The following is an 11,324-nucleotide window of genomic DNA, read 5'->3' on the forward strand; positions in this document are numbered from 1 at the left end:
CCCCCCCCCCCCCCCACCAGCTCCAAAATGTTGCAGACGTCTCACCTATGCCAAGCACACAGACCTGAATATCTTTACCCCTATCCAAACTTTGGACAACTTAAACTCAGCTGTGCCCAAAGCTAACATGGAAAGAGTCCTTTCCCATACAGGCCAATGTTTTTGTATAAAGACTAAATCTCTAAGTGGAGAACACTGCAACAGGGAGGTTTATTTTCTCTCAGTATAGATGAACACCCTTTTGGACTCGGTGTATTCTGGTTCAGGATCACAGAAAGGCTCATTTGCTACTGCACAGTATTGATTTATCCTGGGGCCAAGATATTGTTGCACAAGTTAAGTATTTATTGTCATGTTGCTTTCAAATATATAAATCAAGGGAGATGCCAAGTCAACTTATCTCATTTCACCAAACTGTCCTTCCTTTCCTTTCAATACCCATATTTAATTCACAGCAGTGACATATACTACAGACAATTAATGCTGTCATTTTATGGTGTGAATGACAAACTGTCAAGAAGAATTCTGACCTCTTGTTTACCAGTAGTGGCTCTAGTACTGGGCCCACCCTCCTTTCTGCAAGTAGTGTACAGAGCGATTAATTAGTTCTGAAGGATAAACTTACAGCATAATGCCTTTTGCAGTCTTCGGATTTTGATAGCTGTACGGTATGCAGAAAAGCGTACATTGTTCAAGTCAGCTAGAATACACAGAAAAATGTTAGCTGTTTTTAAAGAAGGATCAATAGCAAGGAAAATAAAGCCAGTCTGTAAGACTATTTTGACATATAATATTCAAACAAAAGCTTGGTCTTAATTTCACATTAAAAATAAGGGTTAGCAGAAGAGGAGAAAATAGAACACTGAAGCCCAAGGCATGAAGTTAGGACCTAGTTTAAATTATCTGGTAGTCAACTGAGACTCCTTTTGATGTCACTGGGACAGGCACACCAGAAATTCAGGCATCATTACACTGACATACATGCACTATGGTGTTTTCCAGAGAAGCATGAGTCCTAGAGCTATCTCACAGTATAATCAAAGAAAGTACAGATGAAGGATGGGTGATGGATGCAACCAAGATCATAGTAATGCAGTGCTGAAGTTTAACCTGAGTCTTCTAAAGCCAACACTTCCATAATGTCATGTTATCTGATATTATTTCCATAATGTCAATCACTTGTTAACACCTCAAAGATGGGAACATCAGTATATAAACAAGTAGAGGGGGAACCCGGTATCAATTTTCAATTTTACAAACTGTTAAGGATAATAGTATCTCTTCTTTGTTAATAGTATTTTATCCTTGCATGCCTGAGGGGACATTCTGCATCAAATGCAGATGCTTATACAGGTATACTGTCAATTCAGCACTTTCCTAATACATGAAACAGGCTTTCATTACTAGTTATCAGGCTCTGAGACAATGAAAACGCAGGGTTTTGTGTCCCTGATTACAACAGAACTAAAATAAAATAACATACTACATAAAAGGGTAACATTAATTCTATTCAATTAAGCCTATTTGTTGAAAAACAACATAGACAGACAAAGACAACATGTTTCTTGGCACTAAATATTCAACCACATAGGAGGGAATGCTTAGGTCAGTGGGGGCCAAACTTTTTGACGCACACATCACAAATCAGTGCAATACCCTGCACTCTCCTAAGTGCCACTCCTATCCCCTTCTGCTATCTCATTTGCTGCTCTGCCACCTGCTCTGTCCTGTTCTCCATGATCAATCTGCTATTCTGCTTTCTGTACCATCTCTCACTATGCTGCCTGTCCCCTCCCTTGATCCACTACATGCCACACACAGAGGGTGCTTATGGCACACATGTTGCAGGCTGGCCATCCCTGGATTAGATAAACAAGTACCTGACAAACTCAGGCACTTTCATTCAACAGAAATTGGGCATTTTATTCATCCTATTAAGACAAACTCCATAAAATCCTTCATGTCAAGAAGAGCACTCACCTAGGGACTGGAACAGTTCAGTCATTTTAGGATGATCCCAACAAGTCGTCTGTGTCTGGTGACTATAAGAAAGAGAGACAAGCAGAGCTTCAGATAGGAAAGAAACCGTTCCAATGCACACACATATACAAATATGACTATATGCAGGAGTGAGAATGAAACCCTGCTAGCTCATATCAACATACAAAGTCTGAGTTATCTAATTCCTTGACGTTTCTGATCACAAGATAACCAACATGACCTCCCTTCCTTTATTTAGCTTCCTGTTTCTGAGCCCTTTTAACTCCTGCTTTTGTCAGTTTTCTCTTACCATATTGGCTGCACTCAGATTCTGAACCTCAGTGAAAGACAGATAGGGTAAAGTTGCAAAATTCCCTACTAATGGCAACAAATTTGTAAAATTTGAAAGATTTTTATTTTAGGTTTAACTATGTATTTAAAATTAGTAAATATCAGGATACGTGACATGGTTTTTCTCTGATTTTATGACTTTTCTGTAACATTTAATGAAGTGCTAAATCACCTTTCAAATTCTTAAACCTGTAAGTATTTACTATCATAGGACAAATGACTCTGTGCATTTTTGCTCTCAACAGAAGATGATATAATAAGTACAGCTATTTAATCCACCATTTAACATCTCTGGTTTAATCCATCAAGATTTCATGTATGCAGCCATGTGGTTAAAATGCAGCTTACCTGCTGCCCGCTAAAATCTCATTTTTTTTCTCTTGTATTAGTCATATTTCTCTATATTAACTATGAACTTTAAGCATGTTGAAATTATTATATATTCTTGACAAGCAAAATTTTGTACAATTTGAATTAGATTAATTAAAAATAATTATACTAGAGATTAAAACTGAAAATTTCACATCTCTACCAAGAATTAACAGAGTAATACTGAAAATGAAATGATCCTAGATTACCAAATACATACTGAAGCACAAAAACCATGTTCTTTCTTATAATCTTTGTTTTTATTTAAATTTGAAAGTTCACAAATGCAAATAAGAATAAATAAAATGGTCACTATAAAATATACAAAATAACTATTATGAATAGTGTGTATTTATTTTTGGAACAAAAATCTGTTTTTAAGGTGCTTTGCTTGTTGTACTTTGATGACACAAGTTATTTTTTATTGTCATAGAACCATAGAAAATTAGGGCTAAAAGAAACCTCAGGAGGTCATGTAGTCCAACCCCCTGCTCAAACTAGAGCCATCCCAACTAAATCATCCCAGCCAGAGCTTTGTTTAGCTGGGTTTTCAAAGCTTCTAAGGATGGAGATTCCACAACCTCCCTGGGTAACCTGTTCAGTGCTTTACTACCCTCCTAGGGAGAAAGTCTGTCCTAGTATCTAACCTAAATTTACAAGCAAGCTACAACCGTTTCTAAGACCATTGTTCCTTATTCTGTTATCTGCTACCAATGAGCACAGTCAAACTCCATCCCCTTTAGAACCACCCTTCAGACAGTTGGAGGCCAAAATTCAATCCCCCCTCAATCTTCTCCTCTCCAGACTAAATAAGTCCAGTTCCCTCAGCATCTCCTCATAAGTCATATGCCCTAGCCCCCTAACTATTTTCATTGCCCTCCACTGGACTCTCTCCAATTTGTCTATATCCTTTCTGTAGTGGGGGGTCCAAAACTGGACACAGCACTTCAGATGTGGTCTCACCAGTGCCAAATAGAGGGGAATAATCACTTCCCTTGATCTGCTGGCAACTCTCCTACTAATGTAGCCTAGTGTGCTGTTAGCCGTCTTCCCAACAGGGACACAGCATTGGCTTACATTAATCTTATTGTCCACTGTAACACCCAGGTCCTTTTCTGAATTGCTGCTTAGCCAGTTAGTCCCCAGCTTGCATGGGTTCACGGGATTGTTCATTCATAACTGCAAGACTTTGTACTGGTCCTTATTAAACTTCATGAGATTTCTTTTGGTCCAATCCTCCAATTTCTCTAGGTCACTCTGAATCCTAGCCCTACCCTCCAGTGTATCTACTACTCCCCCCATCACTTCCTGAAAGTGCACTCCATCCCATCTTCCAGGTCATTGACAAAGATATTGAATAAAACTGGCCCTAGGACCAAGCCCTGGGACACTCCACTTAATACCAGCTGCCAACTAGACACCAAGCCATGGATTTCTACTCTTTGAGCCTGATGATCCACCCAATTTTCTATGTACCTCACAGTCCATTCATCCCATTTTAAAAAGTCACATAATACAGTTCCCATGATGTACTTTGGCTGTGTACACATGTGAAAATTATCTGGGAGAATTCTCCTGGGTTTGTTTTCCTGGTAGAAAAACTAACCTGGAGATGCCTAAACAGATATCTGAATATTTAGACCCTGAAAAACAAAGAGCTTGCAATGCTGACAATGTGCAGCCAGGAGGCCTCTGTACATACATTTCAGCCTGCTCTACTGGCTCCTTCAGTCTGGAGACAGATGGCAGCAGTGAACAGGGCATCCCTGACAGGCTGACCTAGACTGCTCAGGGTCAGTTTGTGTCTCCATGCAGCACAGTACAGGTTTATGAAGGGTGTTGTGTTTTGCTCGCTGGTCGGGGGGAGCATAACAATCTAGTAAGTGACAAACTGCCTCCTGGGAGTGATTTAACCCTAGTTGTTCCCAGGTTATTTTTCTTCTGGAGCTGCCATTTTTGCTTTGGGAGAAATATCCTGAATATCCCTACAATTATGGTTTCCACCAGGAAGACAGTGACTCACCCAGAAAAAAGTGAATGTCTGTACATTGCCTTTGTAGGTCTGAAATTTGGATTATAAATTTCACCAAGAATAACTTTTTTGGGAAATTTCTGACATGTAAAACTATTTCTTTAGAGCGTATTGAAACATTTCAAAACGAAAAGCCAAAAAAAGTTAATACAGCTTTGACTGACACAGCTTTATGAATGGAAGAGGGTGGTTATTTCTCTTGTATAGTTATTTTTTGCTTATAACTGAGTTTTTTGTCAACACATTTGAAACAGCGTGTTCTCGATTCCAACAATTGACTGCATTTCCACAGTTACAATGGTTCACTGATACTGATCATGTTTATTGCCATGAATCCCACATTTTTTGTGGGAGGCTGAGGAGGGAGGCTTGCTTATGATGGGAAAAACGAAATAGGAAGTGATGGGAGGGTAGCAAAGCAAGACAGGGAAGAAAAGGGTAAAATGGGCAAGTGTGGCATGAAAATGAGATGAAGATGGAGGGAGAGAATAAGGGCAGGGGAGCACACAGCAGAGAAAACCCTGCTCAAAATTGTAGAGAGGTCTCTCAGTGGACCAAGGTCTGTATTTTGGCTGTTTTTGCAGCTATTCCTTTTAGCTAGACTCTCTGGCTGGCTCTTCTCTGCAGTTTCTTCCTAAGGCCACATAATTTGGGGTTGGAGGTGGGAGAGGGAAATGCACACTACTGTCCTAATACCTTTAGAGTGGAGGTGGGGAGGCTCTCCCCTTCTCAGTTCTGGGTCTGATGTGGTTAGATCAGCAGAGATGGTCCTGGCTGAACCCCATATTACCTTCTACCCACCAAAAGAGCACTTGCAACTTCTGCTCCATTTGTTCCTATTTGCTGGAGTCTCATTACTATTAATGAGGAAGGAAAAAAGAAAAGCACCAACTTCAACATTGCTATTTCTCACTAAAAAACTGTGTCTGATAATAATACTTTCACAATATATTGAGCCTTTTTATGTGCACACAAATTGAATTTCACAGAAAGAATAAACGCATGTGCAAGTAAGCTTAACATGCAACAAATAAGAATGTCAGTCAAAGGAATCATTCTATGGGTCCAAAATAGGAGGCAAGAAAGAAAAACTGCTTCCTGTTGATTTGCTTTATAATACAGCTTTATGAAATGAGATCCATCTTTTCTGGGTAGAGTTACAATATTCAAACATTTCAAAACTGAAGGCCAAAAATATCTTGTGTAACTTTGACTGACAAAGCTTTGAGTGGAAGAGGGTGGTTATTTTTCCCCATATGCAGTTGTTTTTTGCTCATAACTGAGTTTTTTGTCAACAGATTTGAAAAAACACATTCTCAGTTGACTGCACTTCCACAGAATGACAATGGTTCATTATTAATGATCATGTTTATTGCCACGGACCCTTAAGGACAACCAAGAATGAGGGCTGCTTTTATGCTAGATGCTATGCTAACACAGAACAGCTGATCCTTTGCCCAAGAACATTTATAGCACAAGCAAAACACTGAGTGATGGAAGAACACAAGTGGAGTGGGAAAACCTCATTCTAGTTCCACAGCATTTGTTGTGGAAGGCTGAAGTGGCAGGCTTGCTCATGATGGGAAAAGGGCAGGGAGGAAAAGGGTAAAATGGGCAAGTGTGGCATGAAGATGAGATGAAGATGGAGGAAGAGGGTGAGGGCCGGGGAGCACAGAGCAGAGAAAACCCTGATCAAAATGATAAAGAGTTCCCTCAGTGGCCAAAGGTCTATATTTTGGCTGTTTCTTCAGCTGCTCCTAGCTATACTCTCCGGCTGGCTCTTCTCTGCATTTTTATCTAAAGGCCATATAGCCGGGGGTAGGAGTTGAAGAGGGAAATGCACACTAGTGTCTGATGTGGTCTTGTACAACTGAGGCATAACTCATATAAATAGATTAACCAATGAAAACTGTGCTTAGGAAGTAACACTGAATAGTCTCCTGCACAAATAACAAGGAAATGCAGGTAAAGGAATACCTTTCTTCTTGACTCCTTTTCTGTGTATTCAAACCATAAATCCCAGTCCTGTCCTGATACACACACTACATTCATTATGGCTGCCCATCTTAGTGCAGTAAGGACCACTGCTTTTCTGGTAAACAAGGAAGGGAAATATGCAGGAAATAGGCTCCTGACAACCAAGAAAACCAGAATGAATCAGAGTAAAATTAAATTTACATTCTCCTTGAACTATTTATTTCCTTAACTATAACAATTCTGTTGAGACCAGAGGATAACTAACAAACAGTCATAGTTTTCTCCACATGGACACCACAGACAAAACTTAGATAATTCGGTGATGTTAGCAAATTATGGGATAGAGAACGCTACATTATAATTTTTATCTTAAAATAGAGTCTGAATGCCTTCCTTGAGAGAATCACAGCTTGATGTGAAAACAGAGAAAATATAGTAATGCTGCTTCTCAAAAATTTGGAATTTGGAAAATTTCTACATGTTCTGGAGCCGACTGAAAAAAATATCTGGGTAGTGTTTTGTGATGTTCATATAAAGAGTTTATCACTTGCCTTTAACAATCTCATCTACTTGCTAATGGATCTCTCCAAGGTTCTGACCAGATTTGAACAGTCACCCTTAGCAAAGAAGCACAAAACACTTGTAGACTATTTCCTTCATTGCCCCAAATGTTGCACTGTTTCTTTCCCAAATTACAAGGATCAAGGATACACAGCAGATATCAGTTAGTCCTGTCCCAGTGGCTTACAAGTATGATATTTTCTCTGCAGAACTAAAAACAAGAGATTTACAAAGGGAAAAGTTGTATAGTTTCAACGGGATTCACAGCAGTGAATCTTAGCCCTAGAAAAAGAAGTATCACCTGAACATCACCTGTGACATTTTAAGATATTTTTGTAAAATCAATGCCACAGATCCCAAAACCCAATTCAAGTCTTAATGTAACATACTACCAACACTACTGACAACAACTTAACCCAGATAACCTCGTATGCCTATGTCTTTAAACCAAGATGGCTACAACCAACACTCTTGTAACTTGAAACATTGCCGCTGAAAAGAAAAATGAGCACTCAGGAGCTTGTTTACTGCACTACACCATACTTTGCCCTATTAATGAAACTATTTCATTATACACAAATTAATCCAAGATTTTAAAAATACAAATGACTGGCTATTTCAAACATGAAACATCACACAACAATATTACCAGGCCAAAACTCTTCTTTCAAGTCTCTCAGTACATGCTAAATGAACATGCTCCCATTTGGCAACTCAACAGAAAGAAGAAAACTATTTTTTTTTCCACTCTTTTCCTTTGCAAAGTTAGCAGTAGCTGATTCATTAGATATCGCTATAAAAGCTAAGGGGAAGAAAAGCTATCTACTTTTATGAAAAGATAATAGAAGCTATAACAGCATAATGTAACAAATCTTGTTTGCTGAAATTATACCTTTGTAGTATAAACAAAATGAAAGCTCCAACACAAAGATTGGATCCTTGAGTCTAAGGCTGTGGCCTTGGTCTTACCAGCACAGCCCATTTCCATTTCCAGAAGCTGAATGAACCCTGCCTAAAGCCTCCATTAGTCCCTGACTCTTTGCCCACTCACTAATCGCTGAGTGGCTGGCTCCTGTCATCTGACCTTCCACTTCCTCTATGTAGCAGCATTATTAAAATTGTACTCACCTCAAGGGATAGAAAAGGTGCCCCTGCAGAAGGACAATGTGAGAGGGTTTGTCCCAGTAGAGACACTACTGAGGGCGAGTGAAGCTGCTCTGGAGGTAGCCCTCTTTGAAGTAGGAGAAGTGATATAACCCCAGCAGGGGTCTGAATGAGAGGAACATTAGCAAAAGCCCAGGAAAAGTCCTGGCCTGGGATTGCCTGAGAGGGCTTGTTTGAAAGGGGGAGTATTTTTCCCAGGAAGAGGAGAACAAAGGGAAGAGACAAGGGAATAAAGACAGGCTGGAGGCCAGGAAAAGGACCTCACCATGGCCATCCCTCAGAGAGCCCCTGTCAGAGCCCTGCAGAGGTGGCAGCTAGAGGCTGCACTGGAGAGAAACAGTGGATCCTTTCTTCCTCTCATCCCCCTTGGAGCCCTACCAGGGCAGACACAACACAGCATCTGCCTGTCAGGAGACTCCAAGCCTGGGAAGACCCTGCTACAAGCCCATGTGGCTGGGTGAGCACAGGAGGAGAGAGGGAAGCAGGACCAGGGAGAGAATCCTGTGGTTTCCCCTATGAGTGAGAAGGCCCCCAGGGGAGAGGCAGGCTCAATGTGCTAGAGGGAACCCTGGACTTGAAGAGCAGGGGACTGCTCCAGCCCACTAGAAGCCCTGGGGGAAGGCAGGGCCTGGAGGGGCGGGTGCATTTGCTGGGTGGTGTGAGGCTGTGCTGGACAGGGGAACTGCTACAACCTGCAGCCCAGACACCATTCCCTGTGTGCAGGGGACGAGGGTCAGGGCAGGAATAAGGTCTCATGCAGAGCCCCCCACATGGTGTGGGGGAGCAGGGATCACCCCCCACCCAGCAGAAATGGTGAGTCTAGGGTCTTTCTCAGTTTTTTTTCCTTAAAGGGCCAGAGCTGGTGTGGGCAGGGCAGCCAGGGGGGTCAGGAGGCCCATGCAGAGCGGGGATGCCCCCCCCACCCCAACCCAGCAGCACCGCATTAATCCAAAGTGAGTGGGTTTCCAAGTGCTGGGAGTTGGGGTGGGCAGGGCAACCATTGCCAGGCTGGGGATGGGCCTCACTGATTCAGTGATTCGGCAAAATCGAATCAGGACAGTGATCTGAATCACTGAATCAAATCACTGTCCCCCGAATCAACTGAATCCAAATCCGAAGTGAATACTAGCTGCTTGCACAGGCCTACTGGCTGCATCTAAACTTCATAGGTGGTTTCCGTTACTGAGCAATTTGTCAGCAACTTGATGACAGACAATGTATTTAATGAGTTTTCCATGTATGTGAACATAAGACCAGGGGCTTTTCCTGCCATGCTGACTGGAGAAAAAAACTTCATTTTGCATTTGAGTAAATAAGGTAAGTAAATCTGCAAGGTAGCAATGCCAACAGATGTCACAAAGGCAAGCTATGTGATAGGTCCCTCGTCACCAGTGAAGTAAGAAAGCATGGTATGGTTTCACTGACTATCACAGAGGAGTTCTTTTGATATTGAGTGCTTTTTTCTGTTGGTCTCACAAAGCTCATTTATTACCCAAAAGTATGCTGTATTCTTCACCAAAAGTTATTGACACAAAATACAGTATAATATTCAAACAGGAAGAATGTTTATGACAAACATTTGACCAAGCATATCAGTATCTGAGAATAAAGAGATTTATGTATTCTGTATAGAGTAAAACAAAGGAATAAAATTGATAAGGTTATAACAAACAGGTTATTCTCTACAATTTTATTTATAACCATTTAAAGTGCACAAACAAGACATGATTGGTCTTGTATTAATGAACTGAATTAATGAATGGCATGCTTCAAAAAATCGTGTGCGTCTTGGATTTAGAAAAAAAATGCATGTAATTGCTTCTGCTCATAGTGATTTCAACATCATAGACATCTCACACACTTGGTAGAAGTATGATAATCAAGGGAATACTGTCGTAACAGGTGACAAACTAGATAGGAATGACAGCGTAGGATGTGCAGGTGGAGAAGTGGCATAGTATGTTCAGGACAGTAGAGACAGTAACAGCATAAAAATCTTACCTGAAAAGAAAACTATCATAGAATCCCTGTGGGTAGAGATTCCATACCAGAGTGAAAAGAACTAGGATTGGACTACCAACCCCCTGATCAGGAAGGTGAAGGTATTTATGAAATGCTCAGGGAGATGAGAGAAGCTGCTAAAATGGAACAAGCAATAATAATGGGACACTTCAGCTATCCCAGGGACCAGCAATTATTTTGGCTGGAGGCCCACTTAATGAGTTTTGATGAGCTGTCTAGAGCAGTAAGGGTAGCCCCACCTGTTGACAGCTGCCCTACCCCTTGGCTATCTTGGGACTGGAAATCCTGCCCCTAACTCCTAACTTTTGCCACTGGAAGTCCCTCCCGTTGCCCCAGAAGTACTCCTTTTGGGAAGGGGGTTTGCCATCTTGGAACCAGAAAAAACCCCAAACAAATTACATACTAAAGAGCAAACATTAACAATAACGTATTTTAATTTTATTAAAAATATATATCCTGATTTGTGTTTGCATCATGTATATAAAAGTGACTGCATAATAGCTCAAAATGAAGTCTTACTCCTGTATACTTCAGGGGGTGAGGAAGGGAGTGGGGGTATGAGTGGGTGGGTACAGGGTTTGTGGGGGATGTGGGTGTGTGGGTGTGAATGACTGTGTATGTGGGGTGTAAAAGAGGGTGTGGGGGTATGTGTGAATGTGGATGGATGGGTATGGGGTGTTTGTGAGGGGGTGTTTGTGGGGATGTGTGGGTGGGTATGTGGGTGTATGTGGCGGGGTGTGGGGGTGCATACGGGGTATGTGGAAGGGAGGGTGCCTGGAGGGGGGAATGTGGGTGTGTGCGGTGGGGTGTGTGCAAAAAGCAGTGAGCAGGGCTCCCCCCAGAGTCCTGCGGGTCTGTGTGTGGCGGG

General features: G+C 41.5%; 1 protein-coding gene across 6 annotated transcripts in view; it reads right to left on the reverse strand.

Moving 5' to 3' along the window:
• UTRN (utrophin) overlaps positions 1–11,324 on the reverse strand; it is a 692,661-nt gene that overhangs the window by 112,015 nt on the left and 569,322 nt on the right. For all 6 annotated transcript variants that reach the window (XM_019526790.1, XM_019526791.1, XM_019526792.1 and 3 more), the window contains 2 exons: positions 1,981–2,042; positions 626–700 (listed from right to left, as the gene is read on the reverse strand). In XM_019526790.1, the coding sequence (XP_019382335.1) occupies positions 626–700; positions 1,981–2,042 (137 nt within the window). The remainder of the gene's footprint in view (positions 1–625; positions 701–1,980; positions 2,043–11,324) is intronic.

This window comes from Gavialis gangeticus, unplaced genomic scaffold, assembly GCF_001723915.1.
Source record: "Gavialis gangeticus isolate Ggan-Ray unplaced genomic scaffold, GavGan_comp1, whole genome shotgun sequence".
Taxonomy (NCBI): domain Eukaryota; kingdom Metazoa; phylum Chordata; order Crocodylia; family Gavialidae; genus Gavialis; species Gavialis gangeticus.